The sequence below is a fragment of the Diadema setosum genome, chromosome 19 (assembly GCF_964275005.1).
Source record: "Diadema setosum chromosome 19, eeDiaSeto1, whole genome shotgun sequence".
Classification (NCBI taxonomy): Eukaryota; Metazoa; Echinodermata; class Echinoidea; order Diadematoida; family Diadematidae; genus Diadema; species Diadema setosum.
In genome coordinates this window covers 35,573,888-35,591,500 of record NC_092703.1, presented here as the reverse complement: position 1 = coordinate 35,591,500, position 17,613 = coordinate 35,573,888, and the positions used below count along the sequence as shown (strand labels likewise).

The following is a 17,613-nucleotide window of genomic DNA, read 5'->3' as shown; positions in this document are numbered from 1 at the left end:
TCAAAATAAAAGGCTGGCGCAACCCATCCCCCTTATTTTTTTCGTTTAATTTCTTTTGTTTAAAAGAAAAAAAAAAGAGAAAGAAAATGAAGGAGGGGTTACTTTTGTATAAGGCGCCTCCCCTTTACGGAATTCCTGGATTCTCCCCTGTGACGCGTTAAGACATTTGCAGTAATTTTGAAATGTTGACATTTGTGGTCGACGTGTTGTGACATTTGCAGCAAAAATGGGAATTTTGACATTAGTCGTCGACGTTTTATGACATTTATTGTTAATCCGATTTTGACATTTGTCGTCGACATGTTATGACATTAGTGGTCATTACGACATTTTGTCGTCGACGTGTTATGACATTAGAGGTTGTTATGATATTGCACGATCCAAATTCAAATGAATTTATGAAGAATGTTCTGCATCGATCATGATATTATAAAAATGAAGTACAGTCATTTCTTTTTGTTTACGAGACAATGGAACATGCAGTGTGTACATCCGAATATAAAACTGAGATATACGTGTACAGATTAAAGAAAAGACTAAGAGAACACATCGATTGGGAACCACACGGAATAAAGAAAATCAAATGATCTGACTGAATTATGGCACATGCATTGGGAGTGTAAATTCAGAAGACTGTCGTCAAATAAGCATATAGCTTGAAGATGCGACAACCACATTAGTGGTTGTTATGACATTAGCGGTCGATTATTGTTGACATTAGTGAGCTCTAACATGGTGACAGCATATTTTGAAAGAAAATCATATATTCAATTGTGAATTCACCTAACTCCCTCAGCTTTTGAGCATCTGACTTGAAATTTGGCACATGTGACAGCTATAGTTTTGCAAACTTCATTTTTTTCTTAATGTCAAACATTGTGTTGCCATGGTAACACTATTTTTCATGAAAATCATAGAAATTGCTGATTTATTTACTTTACTCACTCAGGTTTTGAGCACATGACTTGAGATATGGCACATTATTGTGAGTGAGCAAAATAACACATTACTGTACTGTTAATTTTATTCAATAATACATTGTCATGGCATTTTTTTTTCCAGGAAAAGCATACAAAGTAATCATTGCTAGTTGAGCTAACTGCCTCAGTGTCTAGTTGGGGGTATATATTAATCACATTAGGTGATACTTCTAGTTTGTATTACAGTACTTCTTGGACTATACATCTGTACCTTCATGAAAAAAAAAAGTGCTTGAATATAAAGAAGTGAATAAAGTGCATAATGACTTCATGCAATAGTGGTGTAATTTTCCTTCATACATGTGACTGTAGCGACTGTACATGTTTCTAGGCAAACTGATCAATGTATATAGAGAGTAGAAAGTGGTCTTGTAAACAAACATTGTAAAGTTTAAGAATCATTGAAAGAGAGAAGGGGGAGGGACAGAGAGAGTATGAGAAACAAATAAATTGTATGATATATATAGGCTAATTCAAGCAGTGATCGAGCAAGGAATACACGAGTCATGAATTTGAAAAAGGAGGGGGTCCGAGAGAGGTCGGAAAATGAATATGCAGAGTGAGTCTTTGAAACTAGTATGAAGGAAAGAGCGGGGCAGGTTTGAGAAACAAAATAATATACCATCAGTATGAAGATAGATGTAGGGCCTTTATTATAGCAACAGATATAACAGAGGGGGGTTGGGGTCTGAGAAATAACATAAATACATGTACATATAATGTATATTTATATATAGAAGGGGTCTTAGAAACAGAAATCATGTGATATGAGAGGGAGTCAAGAGAGATAGGAGAGAGCTTGTATTTGGAACAAATACTATGATGTATGGAGAGACGGAGAAGAGAGACGTTTTGGAAATAAGAGAGTGAGGGGGGTCTGAAAGACAAATACATTACTTTTGATACAATGTATTAATTTTAAAATGAGAAAAATGACAAGCATGATTTTCCAATGTATTTCATTCCATTCAGGTGTCATTAGATTATGCGATCATGTTATTTCAGAACTCTCTGATACATGTACATGCACATGTACCAGCCTATTCCATAACTTTCAAATTTTTTGTTTTGTATTGTCTTGTTTTTCGCACTCTCACTCGTTTACATAGTACAATGTACGTATACATGGACTTGTTGGATGCAGGTCTACCACGGCAAGCAAAACTTTCACACACTCACTGATGCACGTGTACGAATCGAATCGGCGCGAGCGGAGGCACTGTACAAGTATATAAAGTAACCCACAGAACTCTTCGCAACCTGAGCGGAGTAAGCGTAGACGCATCACAAGCGGTTTCATTGAATTAAATTGCGAAAAGCCACAGGCTTGCGTGTAAATAAAAAATACGCACCCCGGTTATCACCGTCCACCCAAATCGGTTGCGCCGCGCTCAACCCACCCTTGCTATGACGTCACACTCCTCTCGGGTATCGTGCGAAAGAGCACGATGACTCTCGGGAAATCCGTGCTCAGTTCACCTGTTTTCCTTTTTCTTTCGAGAGAATATTTATATTCTAATTACATGAAAGCTTATGATCTTGATACGTCACAGCAGCAGCGCTGATATACAAACTACAGCCTCTGGTACCTACTTTATTTGCCCGTTTTCACTGTTTCGCACTTTGCAACTGCCTACCGTAGTCCCACACATCCATTTACACGTAATGCTGTACGCAAACAGATTTTGGTGCTTTTGGCCTAGCTAGTGCAGCAGTGCATTTGCCTAGTGGTCTTACCGTGCATCATGTATTAAAATCCACATAATTCCTCCCAGGATACGCATCTAGTCAAAGACAAAATAAATATTACAAGTACAGAAACGAGTCACAAATTCCGCTTATATGCACGCAAGGCACTGGGCCTGGTTGCCTCCTGCACACGACGTGACGCCGGCGCTCGAAATCGAAATGTGTTTTAGCAGCGGGTCAACGTACAGACGTGACGCCTCGACGTACGGTTGCGCTCGGCGGCACGTCCTTCTCGTTCACCCAATCGAAAACTCCCTATTGTTCACAACACTGATTGTGTGTCACACGCGGGCCGGAGTACGAGACATTGTGAACTGTACAGCTGTCATGTACCAAAGATCGTACACCCAATATGTAGGCCCAAGATCTTTGACTGTAAATTTACTTAGTAGCAGTGGTTCCACAACAACTAATTTTGAACGACAAATACAGTGCAGTATGTATTTTGTACAATCAATGTATTTAGTTACAGAACCTTTAATTCGTCGTCCGTAGCTCCGTTGACGTTGAGCTACTGCACTCGCTATTCCGAACCAGGATCCAGGTAGTTTTACGTCAAGATCTTTTTGAAGGTAGGCCTATATAGACACTAGACAGGCAGTGTGGATTTGATCAAGGTAAGCCATGTCCGGCTGGAATGCAACCAGCAGATGGAATGAATGGTTGAAACTGTACAGTAGAAACTAGTTGTACTTACACGGCAGGCGGGCGGCAGGGTCAGGGATTGACCGACAACAAGTATGTCTAATTCCGCGAAAAACTTCTCGTTTATAATAATGACATTGGCTGGGTCAGTTTTTAAGCGAAAAACTGACCAGCCAATGACCAATGTCATTATTAATAAATGAGAAGTTTTTCGCGGAATTAGACATAAATTTACTTGTTGGTCAAGGTCAGGGGTACCGGGTCCGTGTCCGAGCCCACGCAGCTCAGTAAATTGCCGGTACCAAGGTATCTACCCAATAAATGGTACATGTACTCATGATACATGTACTCGTAGATTCTATATACAATAATGTAGATGAATCTGGAACCCAACTTCAGAGCGCTGTAACTTATTGCGACCATAATTAAGGGGGGGGGGGGGGGGGGCTCCCAAAGAAGATTAGAAATCAATCAATGCGTTCATGAGCCAGGTATGTTGATATGTCAGTGCATAAATTATTATCTTTGTTAGGCATGCTTGAAGCCCCCAGTTAGAAGTTACCGTACTACAAAAAAAAAAAAAAAAAAAAAAAAAACCCAGTATGTACGCGTCGCTACATGTCTGGCAACGTGTGCTGTAAAGTTTATAAATTTACCAATAATTACTGCTATGCTGTCTCACTGCTACACGGGCTAGTGAGTCGGTGCTACGAACAAACCTTGTCATGCTTGTTTCGAGCTTGCACACAGTTTCCATGCCATGACGGCCTGGTTGATGGCGTATTAAGCTCGTTTAATTTGCACAATACCTAACAAGTCCAGTTTAATTGGTAGTGATATGGACGTTGTTGGTTGGAATCAAATGTTTCCCTGGTTGGTTAGCTATAGACCATCCTTGATGTAAATGTCTATATTGCAATCCACAAAGTTTGCTGTCCAGGAAAACAAATATTTGTTATACAATTATGACTGTAGCTGGAAGATGCAAATTCTGTTCTCTTATGTTGGGCCAGGATAGTTATGCCATATTACTGGGGTATGAATGTTTATTCCGTAAATTTAAATTATATGTTCTTCTTCATTTCATTGTGACAGAACAAATGGAGATGAGCTGTGGCTGGATTCAGAGATGTGAGAAATGTGAAACTCAAGACTTCAGCTTCTGGAGATTGCTGTGTTACTCTGAGAGGCAAATTTATGACCTCTAGCTGCCTCCTGATTCTCTCCAAGCACAATAAATAGTGAGAGTTTATCATGATCACTACAGACTTCAGACACATTGGGTCCAGACTGTGCCATAGCTACCATGTCTTCACCAAAGGCTGGCATGGCGGAGCTGTGCTACACCTCTTTCACACATCATCGGCTGCCTTAGGCTACCGAATCAGCCAGAATGTGCGGGACTGCTACCAACTGCTCAACGTTTCCGAGAAAGCTAGCATCGTAGAAGTGAAGGAGGCTTACTTCAAGCTCGCAAAGTTGTACCACCCAGACAGCAAGAGCAGGCAGGCCGATGGTAACAAATTCAACCAGGTGCAGGAAGCTTACAACACCATCTGTGTGCACATGGAAAAGATGGAGAAACTAGAGAGGAGGAAAGGTGAAGCTCAAGATGAATTGGGAGATAGGCAGGAGTTTGACATCAAGCACACTGCACCACAGCACCGACAGTACCTGGAGTACGAAGGCATCGGCTACGGCACGCCAAACCAGAGGCAGAAGCAGTATCAGAAACACCGGGCAGTGAAGGCGGCTGATGCGGTCAGCTCTCACCGAATGTACAAGATAGCCATGACTGATGAGAAGAGCCTTGTAATCAAGGATAAGAGAGCAGCTCGTAAGATCAGAACAACCAATGTCATTGAGAGGCTTGTTGAAGATCTCATTCAGGACTCAATGGCTAGGGGAGAGTTTGATGACCTTCCTGGAAAGGGGAAACCCCTCCCTCCCAAACCCACCTATTGCCCTTATATTGATCTTAGTACCCATCACCTCAACCAGGTCCTTGTCAATAACGGCTATGCACCAGAATGGATTCAGCGGGAGAAAGAGATCCGTAATTCACTCAGTGATGCAAAGAAAGCTCTTCTGAAGGAGCGCCGTAAACTGGGACCAGAACCACTAAATGATTTCAACGTGAAAAAGTGGGCGGGGCTTCAAATCGAGTTTGAAGAGTCAGTGAAAGAGATTAATAAGATGGTGAATGACTTTAATCTAATCGTGCCTATCATCAAGTTGCAGATGGTCCATATTTGTCCCAAGAAGGAAATTGCCAAGGTTGTCTCAGAATATGATAAAATAGCAGCGGAAAGCAGTCAGCAGGAGCCTGTTACTGAGCCAGTTCAGTTGGCTGGGGATGAGGTTGCCGTGATGGCTGGCAAAGTTTTCTCCAGTTTGTCCATACTTCTCTCAAAAATGACTAGTCTTATTTTTGACAGAGAAGGAGAGAGAGTGAAGAACAAATGATATGAGTTGGCTTAGACTTTCCTAACACATGGCATTTGATATGTTGAATGTATCATCATACATGTACTGCAGTAAGAACTACGGACAAAACATTACGTAATTGCTGGTAACCTTTTATTCTTATTGTTTGGGTTATTATGCTTTCATTACAGTCAACTTCAAAAGGGAAATGTGTTGGTGAATTTGCATTGTGTTTTGCATAACTTTTAAAGTTATTTTTAGCAGTGGCGGATCCAGAGGGGGGCGCAACCGGCGCACGCCCCCCTTTTCGTGAAAAACAAAAGAAATAAAAAGAAAAAAATTAAATGAAACCCTGAAGTGCCACCAGAAATATTAGTCACGCCCCCCCCCCCCCCTTTACAGAATTCCTGGATCCGCCCCTGTTTTTAGCATCCCATTCACAGTTAAGGAGGTGCTCTCGAAGAAACAACCAAAGACAGGTTACTTCTAAAGTTATGTAGTTCTGAATTATTTTGTTTTTGTGAATTGAATGAGTGTGCATAGCAGTTGGAATCGTTCAAACCTCTGAGATTACAAAGTGCCAAGGGTCAAATTGCTGCTTCTTCAAACGTTGGTAAAGTGGCTGATCATTTTGGGTTTCTGGTTATATGCCTGGAATATTTCTTTGTCACAAGACTAAGAGTGAGCAACATCAATGTGCGCTAAAACTGGATGAGTATGTTTGAAGTAATGTGGCATCCCACTCATTGCATTCAAAGTAAATACATGTGTGTGATTGAAAGAATTATGCATGTTGTTTTTTACTGTTAATCTGAATTGCATGGAAATATATCAATATGTAATGATATTATTGCAAAGAAATATTTTTGAACAGTGTATTTATAGCATAATTTTAACAATCCATCAGCCCTATATGTACATGAATGATAAATGATTATTCTATTATTCTATAATTGCTTGGGGAATGAAAAAGTTCAAAGAGCAGCCAGAGTAGCATGAAGCAGTATTGTATGAGTCCTGCAATGTTAGCTTTGGTGCTATGCCAGCCATACCTCTGCCACTAATCAATACTGAATGTCAAAGATCAATTTTTTTTCATTTTCCCTTTTTGGTATGTGTTGGAGGAGGGATGTGAATGGGTTGATCTACACATGATTGACTGCCTTCCTTGATATAGGGAACCTGGAGTCATTATAATGAGCTGCTTGGTACCATTAGTATTTCCTTATCATATAAGGTTTCTTATTACAGTGTACATCAGAGATAAAACACAGAAAATTATACAGTAAAAGGAATGGGATAATTTCTTTATCAGGTATCTCTCTATGTCTGACCTCCTTGTAACCAGGTTTCACTGTGCCCTTGCAAGATGATCCAAAGAGCCTTAACCCTAACTTACCTGGGCTATTTAGCAAGCTTGAATTCCTGGGGGGGGGGGGGCATTATGGCCCCCCTTCAGATCTCGGCCGTTGATCACGCGATCGCTGCAAAATTTTGCATGAACATAAAGCCGGATTTAATCTACAAGACTGTTAAGTTAAATTTTCAAAGAATTTGCATTTTCTAATTTAAATTGATTAATTATGGAAATATATGCAAAAACCTCATTTTTGTCTGTAATTGGCTTATAAAAGCTTATGGAATTTGTGTAAATATTCCTAGTGACATTCCGAATATTTGTGTGTAAAAAAATTCAGTATCAAAATGAATTTTTTATGTTTTTTATTGTTTTATCATTTTTTAATGTATTTCTTTGTTTTTTCCAACTTTTGTTTTTGTTGTTTTTTCAGCAGAATTTGTCATACATATTATTATACTAAAATAAATTTATTTCAGGCATTGAAATTAAAAATATGAATCTTTATATGAATTAATTGAAAAAAAAAACACAATTTGTATTGACTTTGTACACAAAATCAAGTTTTTGAGCAATTTTGGGGTTGCCGAAAATTTTTTGAAGGGGCGTGGCTTCGGATCGGTATGCCCGGGCGCGACAAATTTGGTCTCAAAAGTTGTGCGAGACTTCAAAGTAAAAAGTCAGCGAGCGGCGCATTAAAAAAATTTTGCGCGGCGGAATGGTCGTGGAATTCATCGAGGGGGGCCATTATGGCCCCCCTCCCCAGGTAAGTTAGGGTTAATCAAGGTGCTACATGAGCACATGCCCAATTGCCCTGAGCTAGTGAAATTCAAAGATGGGCAAGTGTTTTTGGAACAGTGAGAAAAAGTGCTTGCCCAAATTGGATGGGCAATAAGTTTTGGAGCCACTCTTTTTCACTCCCCCCACCTCAAACCCACAAAGTCAACCATGCAGAAGGCCAAAGATAATGACTGTGTAGTGATGCAACACACTTTAATTTCATTTCAGCAATTTTCCAACACTTACATGAAGAAGCCCAAATACAATGCAACACCAACACTCAATCGATTCAAGTTTGAAACTCCAATGTGTTTTTCATTGAAGCTTATGAATCAACATATGCTGTTTATTCAAATGATTTTGTTTTATCAAGCCCTTGACTTATAAGTGATTTTCTATGTCTTTTTTTCTAAATATTTTTGGACTTTTTGGGCAAGTGAAATTCAAGTTTGGGCAAGTTGGGCAAAAGTACCATTCTTGAAGATTTTGGTGACAGTGTATTGCTAATTGTCCATGGTTTCAGCTGTTATTCACTGATATGTTTCCATCAGTACAGTGGACTCCCATTATAATGAAGTCCTAGGGACCGGCAGTTTTCTTTCGTTGTATCAAAATTTTGTTATAACCAAACAAATAAAAAATAAGAGTACACAGACTGGATAATGTTCCGGCCCGAATTTTTACTTTGTTGTAACCAGAATTTCGTTATGACTGTGTTCGTTATAACGGGAGTGCACTGTAATGCAAAATATGAACTTTAAGTGCCTCAATGTACACTGTATATTGTGAGTGTAGCCTCAGTGTGTATATTGTGATCAATAGATTAATGTTGTTGATGTATTAGTGATCATGGCTTTGAGCCAGAATGAATGATGTAATAAAGTGCAATGCTGAGATACATTGTCTTCTTTTGTCCTGCTTTTGATTTGTAAGGTCTGATAATAAAACGTATTTAGATTTAAAGAGTCATAAAGCTACCAAAACAAGAATATGCACCACTTCCATGTTTGACTAAAGTTACAGAAAGGGATTTGTATTACACTGTACATGCATACAATATACTGTACAGTCTTTACACTGAACATCAAGATACTCTTCCATATACAGTATGTACAAAGTATCCTCCTGTCAAAATATATGATAGTAGGTTTTTTAAAGTAAAACAGACACATAAGAGTGCATGTCAGCATGCATAAACTTACACTACTAGATAAGAGTTAAATGCTGCTTAATTCTGCAAACTATTGTGCATTATTTCATGAAAACATACTACAGTTAGAATACTATCTCTTCATCCACTTCCATCCCCAAATCAGCTGGCAAAAAAACGACAATTTAACAAAAAACAAAACAAAACAAAACAAACAAACAAACATTAAAAAAAAAAAAAGTCTTCACATATTGATAAAAAGTATGCCAACTCTGGCAACGCTTGGCTGAGCCGAGACAGAGTGCTAGGAATATACTTTGCGGTCTGGACACGTGATGGCGTTTTTCACGGGTAGGACTCACTGAACTTGACTGTACGGGCGACTACTAGTACTCCACTAGTGCTTGGCATCCAGCTGAATAACAATGAAGCGGATGTCACGCGCATTTTTGCCTAAAAGCGCCATTTTGTCGCAAAATGTAAAAGAATGTAAGAAATCACAATTTTCTTTTTTTTTGTCGAAATAAGTAATGCTTGATAAGTACCTTTCAAATTACTTCAGTGTTATTTTCAATTTGAATTTGGAAACCTGACTGATGTACATTTGGAAGTTAGATGTAACACACACGGTGGTCATGTACTGTGCAAAGAAGCTTAAAACTGATTTATTCAAAGTACATAATATAGTTTGTGAAATCTACCAGTAGTCTACAGTTGTTGTTGTTTTTTTAATCAATCTAAATTATCCCATTCAAGATTCTAATCTAGGTTTAACAATGAAACCTAAATAAGCGTTACACAATGCTGACTATCTGTTCGGAAATAGTTGTCATGGAAACTGTGAGAACAAATTACACTTGGGAAAATTGTAATACCAAATCCCCCTCCCTGTACCCTCACCCCTTTTATACTGCGTAATTAATGATCTTTTTTTTTTTTTTGTTCTCATGTGGAATATTGACTTTTAGACATCTTAGTCAAGAACTGCTGAGAACGACACCAGTGGCCTGTCAATTTATTGATGCATCTGAGGTCATTACCGCCCTTGTGCATGTCACAGCCTCTGACCACCGTCTTCCTTCCATTGCTTTCTCAGTTTCAGTTTAGGTTATTTTGCACCAAGCATTAAAATTACAGAGCATGCAATAAAACATGAATGTACAAAATGAGATACAAAAAGAGAAAAATTCATAGGACATACGACATACAAGTAGAAATAATGTGGCGGTATGACTACATACAAAGACAATGCCATTGGTGGGGGAAGCAGCAAGAAAGGAAAAGCCCTTGACCCATTGTACTGTAAAATACATACCTTTGACAGATTTAAGAAAAAAAAAAAGTCAGTTAAGTTGACAAAACAGAACAAGTCAAACCAATGCAATCATTAGAAAAGAAAACTACGGAGGTATGGACGATAACAGCACAGAAAACAGCAACAACAAAAATACGCCTTAAATTAACTATGTTTGTAATCTTCCAATAAAAAGTGTTTATATTTAATTTTGAAATTATTTATAGATTTTGATGCTTTGATTTCTCTAGGGATAGAATACCATATATGGGGGCCCTGATATATAACTGAATTTTTTTAAAATGAGGTGCACATGTAATACAGTTGATAGTTTGCAGAATTTCTTGTTCCGTAATTATGGATAGTGCTGTTCAGCGAAAAATAATCTAAAAGGGATTCTGGAAGGAACTTTTTGTAACATAAATACATAAAAATACCCAACTGTAAAAGATGAACATCATAAAATTGCAGCATCTTATACAAGTGAAAGATTGGTTTTGAATGGGCAAGATATGAAGCATGGTGTACAATACGTATTGCACGTTTTTGTAAGACACAAACTCTGTTCAACTGGGTTTTTGATGCATTGCCCCAAATTATGATCCCGTATGACAAATGTGGTAAAACAATTGAATTATAAATCATTTTTAAAAACACTTTAGGCATTGACTTTAATTTATACATAACGTCAATATTCTTTGCCAACACATTACAAAGGTTATTTACATGAGCATTCCAGGTAACATTTTCATCAAGTATTAATCCTAAAAACTTCAAAGCCGACCCACGTTTTACCTGAGAGCACTGGCGTATCTAGCGAAAACGGCGCCCGGGGCAAGCGCGAAAATTGCGATCCTAATTTCTGAAAAAGTGTTCAACCCAACCCCATCCCGGTAGGGACTTTAAACCAAGTGCACATGATATGCTTTTTCAAGCACTTAAAAGGGGTCTTTTGAGAGTGATTTAAATGTAATGAATTTTGATAAATTTTGGCGAGCGAGCGCAGCGAGCGAGCCGAAAATTTTTGTATTTCAGCTTACAAAACATGGAATTCTTATCATTTTTTGCTTATCAAATCTTACAATTCTAATCAAGATATAGTGACGGCCTGATATAGATAACGATTTATACGTACAAACTGAGGACTTTAAAAAATACTCTAAATTAGTACGCGTGAGTGAGCCGAATTTGTATATTTCCGCGTCGTCATCACATTTTGTTCTTATCACTTTTTTATATATAAATTTTGGCGAGCGAGCGTAGCGAGCGAGCCGAAAATTTTTGTATTTCATCTTACAAAACATGGAACTCTTGTCATTTTTTGCTTATTAAATCTTACAATTCTAATGAAGATATAGTGACGACCTTATAGATAACGATTTACTGTATACCAACGAACTGAGGATTTGAAAAAATACTCTATTTTATAGTACGAGCGAGTGAGCCGAAATTTGTATATTTCTGCGTCATGATTACATTTTGTTCTTATCTTTTTTGACTTTTTTTGCGCCCCCCCCCCTGTATGTTCGAAACCATTTGGCGTCCTCTTGATCCGATCGTTTCAGAACGAATGAAATTGCAGCTGCTGCTCCGAGTAACATTTTTCCTGCTAAATATAAAATGATATGTGTGAACACAATAGACATTGTCATTTTGTCTGCGTCATCGTCACGGGGTTTTTTTTTTTGTTGTTGTTGTTTTGTTTTTGTTTTTGTTTTTGTTTTTTTGATAAATTTTGGCGAGCGAGCGCAGCGAGCGAGCCGAAAATTTTTGTAGTTCATCTTACAAAATATGGAACTCTTGTCATTTTTTGCTTATTAAATCTTACAATTCTAATCAAGATATGGTGACGGCCGTATAGACAACGATTTATACCAACAAACTGAGGACTTGAAAAAATACTCTAAATCGTACGAGCGAGTGAGCCGAAATTTGTATATTTCCGCGTCATCATTACGTTTTGTTCTTATCTTTTTTGACTTTTTTTTTGCGCCCCCCCCCCCTGTATGTTCGAAACCATTTGGCGTCCTCTTGATCCGATCGTTTCAGAACGAATGAAATTGCAGCTGCTGCTCCGAGTAACATTTTTCCTGCTAAATATAAAATGATATGTGTGAACACAATAGACATTGTCATTTTGTCTGCGTCATCGTCACGGGTTTTTTTTTTTTGTTTTGTTTTGTTTTTGTTTTGTTTTTTGATAAATTCTGGCGAGCGAGCGCAGCGAGCGAGCCAAAAATTTTTGTATTTCATCTTACAAAATATGGAACTCTTGTCATTTTTTGCTTATTAAATCTTACAATTCTAATCAAGATATGGTGACGGCCGTATAGACAACGATTTATACCAACAAACTGAGGACTTGAAAAAATACTCTAAATCGTACGAGCGAGTGAGCCGAAATTTGTATATTTCCGCGTCATCATTACGTTTTGTTCTTATCTTTTTTGACTTTTTTTTTGCGCCCCCCCCCCCCCTGTATGTTCGAAACCATTTGGCGTCCTCTTGATCCGATCGTTTCAGAACGAATGAAATTGCAGCTGCTGCTCCGAGTAACATTTTTCCTGCTAAATATAAAATGATATGTGTGAACACAATAGACATTGTCATTTTGTCTGCGTCATCGTCACGGGTTTTTTTGTTGTTGTTGTTTTGTTTTGTTTTTGTTTTTTTTTTTTAAATAAATTTTGGCGAGCGAGCGCAGCGAGCGAGCCAAAAATTTTTGTATTTCATCTTACAAAATATGGAACTCTTGTCATTTTTTGCTTATTAAATCTTACAATTCTAATCAAGATATGGTGACGGCCGTATAGACAACGATTAATACCAACAAACTGAGGACTTGAAAAAATACTCTAAATCGTACGAGCGAGTGAGCCGAAATTTGTATATTTCCGCGTCATCATTACGATTTGTTCTTATCTTGTTTGATTTGTTGTTTTTTTTGCGCCCCTCCCGTTGGCGCCTTCTTTTGATCCAATTGGCGATCGCTTCAGAACTAAAGATATTGCATTCGCTGCTCCGTGAAACATTTTGCCTGCTAAATATAAAATGACATGTGTGATCACAATAGACATTGTCATTTTGTTCACGTCATCATCACGTTTTGTTCTTACCTTCTTTTTTACATAAATGTTGGCTATCGAGCCGAAAATTTTGTATTTCAGCGTACAGAACAGGGAATTCTTGTGTGAACACAATAAACAAATGGTCATTTTGTCCGCGTCATCATGTTTTGTTTTTATATTGTTTGATTTGGTTTTCTGCCCCCCCCCCCCTTTCCGGGCGAGTTTTCTTCTTCTTCTTCTTCTTCTTTTCTTTTTTCTTTTTTTCCCCTTCTTTTTCTTCGTTTTTTCTTTTTTTTTTCTTCTTCTTCTTTCTTTTTTTTTTTCGTTTTTTGCGCCCCCTTGGAGTGGCGCCCGGGGCACGTGCCCCCCTTGCCCCCCCCTAGATACGCCACTGCCTGACAGGCACAGATATTGACAGAAAAACTATCAATACTACATTTTCTCTTAGTAAGTAACATATAATTAGTTTTTTGAACATTAATTGTAAGTTTAATTGAATAAAACCACTTTGTCATCAGAGTAAGTTCTTGGTTCAAAATAATTTGTAACTCTAAAACATTCTTGTGTGAAAAAAATATGCTCGTATCATCGGCAAAAAGAATAAGCTTTAAAGTTTCAGAAACATTAAAAATGTCATTGATATATAACAAAAATAGTAAAGGTCCCAAAATAGAGCCCTGGGGCACTCCACATCTTATGCCTAAATTAATCGATTTATCATTACAGATGCTTACATGTTGTTTACGTTCACACAAATAACTATTAAGTAATTGTAATGGTAATCCTCTAATTCCATATGCATATGATTTATGTACCAATATACTATGATCAAGCGTGTCGAACGCCTTACTTAAATCAAGAAATACACCAATCATATATTCTTTATTCTCAATCGCAGTTACAACTTCATGCACAAAATTCACCATTGCAGATGATGTGGAGTGCCCGGCCTAAAACCATATTGATTTTCATGTATTATATTGCACTGTGTAAAAAAAAAATTAAAAAGACGATTATATGTACACTTTTCTAATATTTTTGAAAATACTGGCAAGGCTGAAATTGGCCGATGATTAGAAACAAGTTCCGGACTTCCACTTTTAAACACAGGAATCACTCTAGCAATTTTCATATTTTCTGGAAAAATACCAAATTCAAAACACTTATTAAATATCAAACACAAACGTTTTGCTATCACATGTATAACTCTCTTTACAACTTTTATGTGAATATCATCATATCCGGCACTGGTAGTTGATTTTAAGTTACAGACTATGTCTATGATTTCTTTCTCAGTAACAGGGTTAAAATAGATAGTGCGTTCATTTACTTTCACATATTGCATAAAATTATCAGTAAGATCTTGTGTAAACTTTGAATTCAAATCATATCCAATATCAACGAAGTACTTATTCATAACGTCGCATATTTCTTTCTTATCAGATACTTTCTCACAATTCTTTAATATTCCATTGCACTTAAATGTGTTATTTTCTTTGCCCATTGCTTTATTTATAATATTCCAAGTTTTTTTTTTCGTACTTCCATTACATTTGTTTAACTGTCCGACATAATATTGCTTTTTGGCAAGTTTAATCATATTTGTAACTTTGTTTCGACATTTCTTATATACAGTCTCATGATGCTCACTCGGATTCTTTACAAATAATCTATACAAACGACACTTTCTTTTACACAACTTACGAATTTCATATGTTGTCCATGGTTTACCTTTCTTAAATTCTTTTTTTGTAACGCACTCTTTTAGGGAGACAAAAATTGTAAACATTTGAAAACTTAATCAGAAAATCACTATACATACTATTAACATCATTTGCGTCAGGTGACCATTCCACATTCTCCATCATATATACATACACAAAGAGTGATCGTGGTCTCATTGATATCCCGCTTTTCATAACTTGTCTTGTTTTGGGACTTAATGCTATTATCAGAAATACAAAATACGGGTAAATGATCAGATATATCTGTAAAAAGGGCTCCTGAATGAATAACACAAGTGTCATTTGTAAGTACATTATCTAAAAGAGTGGCAGTTTGTTTTGTGATTCGCGTGGGGCATTGCACTGAAGGGAACATGGAGTACAACATCAACATATCTAAAAATTCATTAACATCTTGCACTTTCCCAGCATTCAATAAATTTATGTTCAAATCACCCATCAAATATAATATTTTCTTTTCGTTATGTAAAACGTCTGAAATATGAGATAGATTAAAACGAAACTCATCAGTACTTTGATTTGGAGGTCGGTAAACAACGCCAGCTATTGACGAATTCTTATAATTTTCAATTTCCACAAAAATACTTTCAATGAAATCATTGTTTACATCTAGATCAACGCGTTTCTTACAGTCAATATCATTTGATACATATACCAACTCCTCCTCCACGCTTTGTTTTTCTATGATTTTCCTCAAATTTATAATTATCAACATTATACAAAGACAATGTAATATTATCATGAAACCATGTTTCAGTTAGAGAGAGGGCTGTACAGACAGAGAGTCTAGAAACAATGCAACCTCATCATAGTTATGACACAAACTGCGGGTGTTCACATGTACACAAAATATCTTATCATGAAGTTGTTTGAGTTCACAATTACTATCTAAAAACTTATTAAATTCATTAATTGTCAAGTACCCCTGCGAGAAGACATTCTCCTCAGAGTCAGAAGGAGTTAGATAATCCTTGAGAATACTTAAATCAGCATTGTCAAGGCGCTGAAAATGACGGTAATTATTCTTACTGGACATTACAATGAAACAACGAAAATACACACAGACATAACTACAGAGTGGTTGAAATAACTATCACATTATTGGCAAGTTGAGGAAAAACAAAGGAAGAACAACGCAAAAGTTAAAAGGGTATTAACCTAGATCGTATTTTAATTGTAATCAAGAGCAAAGAAACACCAGGAGAAAACACCTTGCAATTATTTCATTAGACACTAAACTTGTGAGATATGAGTGGTAGTATTGAAGTTCGGATCCTTTATATTGTCAGACATATAAGAAATCATTCAGCAGAACCAGGTTTACATAGAATCAATAATCTATTAATTACTTCTTATGTTGGGTGGATCTTCAGAGCTTTTGCAAGTCAATTTTGCTGTAGATTCTTTTTGTGATTGTTTTCCCATTTGATGCCCTCATGGAAATGATGATCCTGCCATCTATGGTCCAAGCTGACAGGACCTTGGTATTTGGTCTTTTCATTTCAGCGAGTAATGACCTCACCCTGATATATAATGTGTTCACAAAGATCACTGCCTCCTTTTGTCAGCACTGACTTAAGCTTGGTCCGAGTGACCTCAGCTTCAAATTGTACCTAGAATCTATTATAGATGAGTCAAGAAATATAGAAGGAAAACGTGGAAAAGAAACTAAAAAAACAACAAAACGAAACAAACGTTTACACTGCCTCAAGAAAGCATCTCATGACGGTCTAAATTTTGTGGTGTTAAACTTCTCCATCAAAAATGTTAGATTCAACACAGCAATCAGGAAGGCGTGTGTATTTCACGGAACTCAATCATTGTCGATAGGCCAAATACCACAATAAGCGTTCGTATTCATTTGATCAGGACATAAAGAGAATTCAGGTAAAAGGATCATGCAAATGAAATCATGTCTAAGCACTTGACTCACACAGTATAAGTCATATTTCTGAAAACATTCTTTTTAATGAGTTAAATTCATGTGTAATCAAAATTTATGATTCCTTAGATTCTGCTATGAACTGTTACTGTGCCAGTACAATACATTCTTATGTACTGCAAAATGTTTTGCCTTAAACCTACAAACTGCAGCAGTTCGAGATCGAACATAACTTGCATGCTCCCTTACAATGTCTTTTGTTAGTCGCATTAGTAAAACGGAAACATGCAAGTTATGCTCAGTCGAGTGCATGGAAGGTGCATTCCAATGTCTTTTGTTAAACATATTTAGTACTTCAGCAATGATTGCCAGATGAGCTCAGGAGCAGAATATTTGCTTGGAAGGTTTTCTCTCTCTATCTCTCTCTTGCTTTTTGGTTGTATAAAATCTAAAATGATGTAGTAGAAAAATTCCCTATTGAAAGAATGTAGATATTCGTTGCGCCACAAAAGTAATGTTGAGGGCATCACGAATCA

General features: G+C 37.1%; 1 protein-coding gene across 1 annotated transcript; it reads left to right on the top strand.

Annotated features, from left to right (window-relative positions):
• Nucleotides 1–3,312: 3,312 nt before the first annotated feature.
• On the top strand, nt 3,313–6,065 carry LOC140242803 (dnaJ homolog subfamily C member 28-like). Its single transcript, XM_072322559.1, has 2 exons — nt 3,313–3,346; nt 4,470–6,065. Exon 2 carries the CDS (start codon nt 4,629–4,631, stop codon nt 5,838–5,840), a length of 1,212 nt encoding a protein of 403 aa, XP_072178660.1. The 5' UTR covers nt 3,313–3,346; nt 4,470–4,628; the 3' UTR covers nt 5,841–6,065.
• Nucleotides 6,066–17,613: the final 11,548 nt, after the last annotated feature.

What these genes read in the sequence shown, in the direction of transcription:
- LOC140242803 (XM_072322559.1), top strand. Translation starts at nt 4,629, where the DNA reads ATGATCACTACAGACTTCAGACACATTGGGTCCAGACTGTGCCATAGC.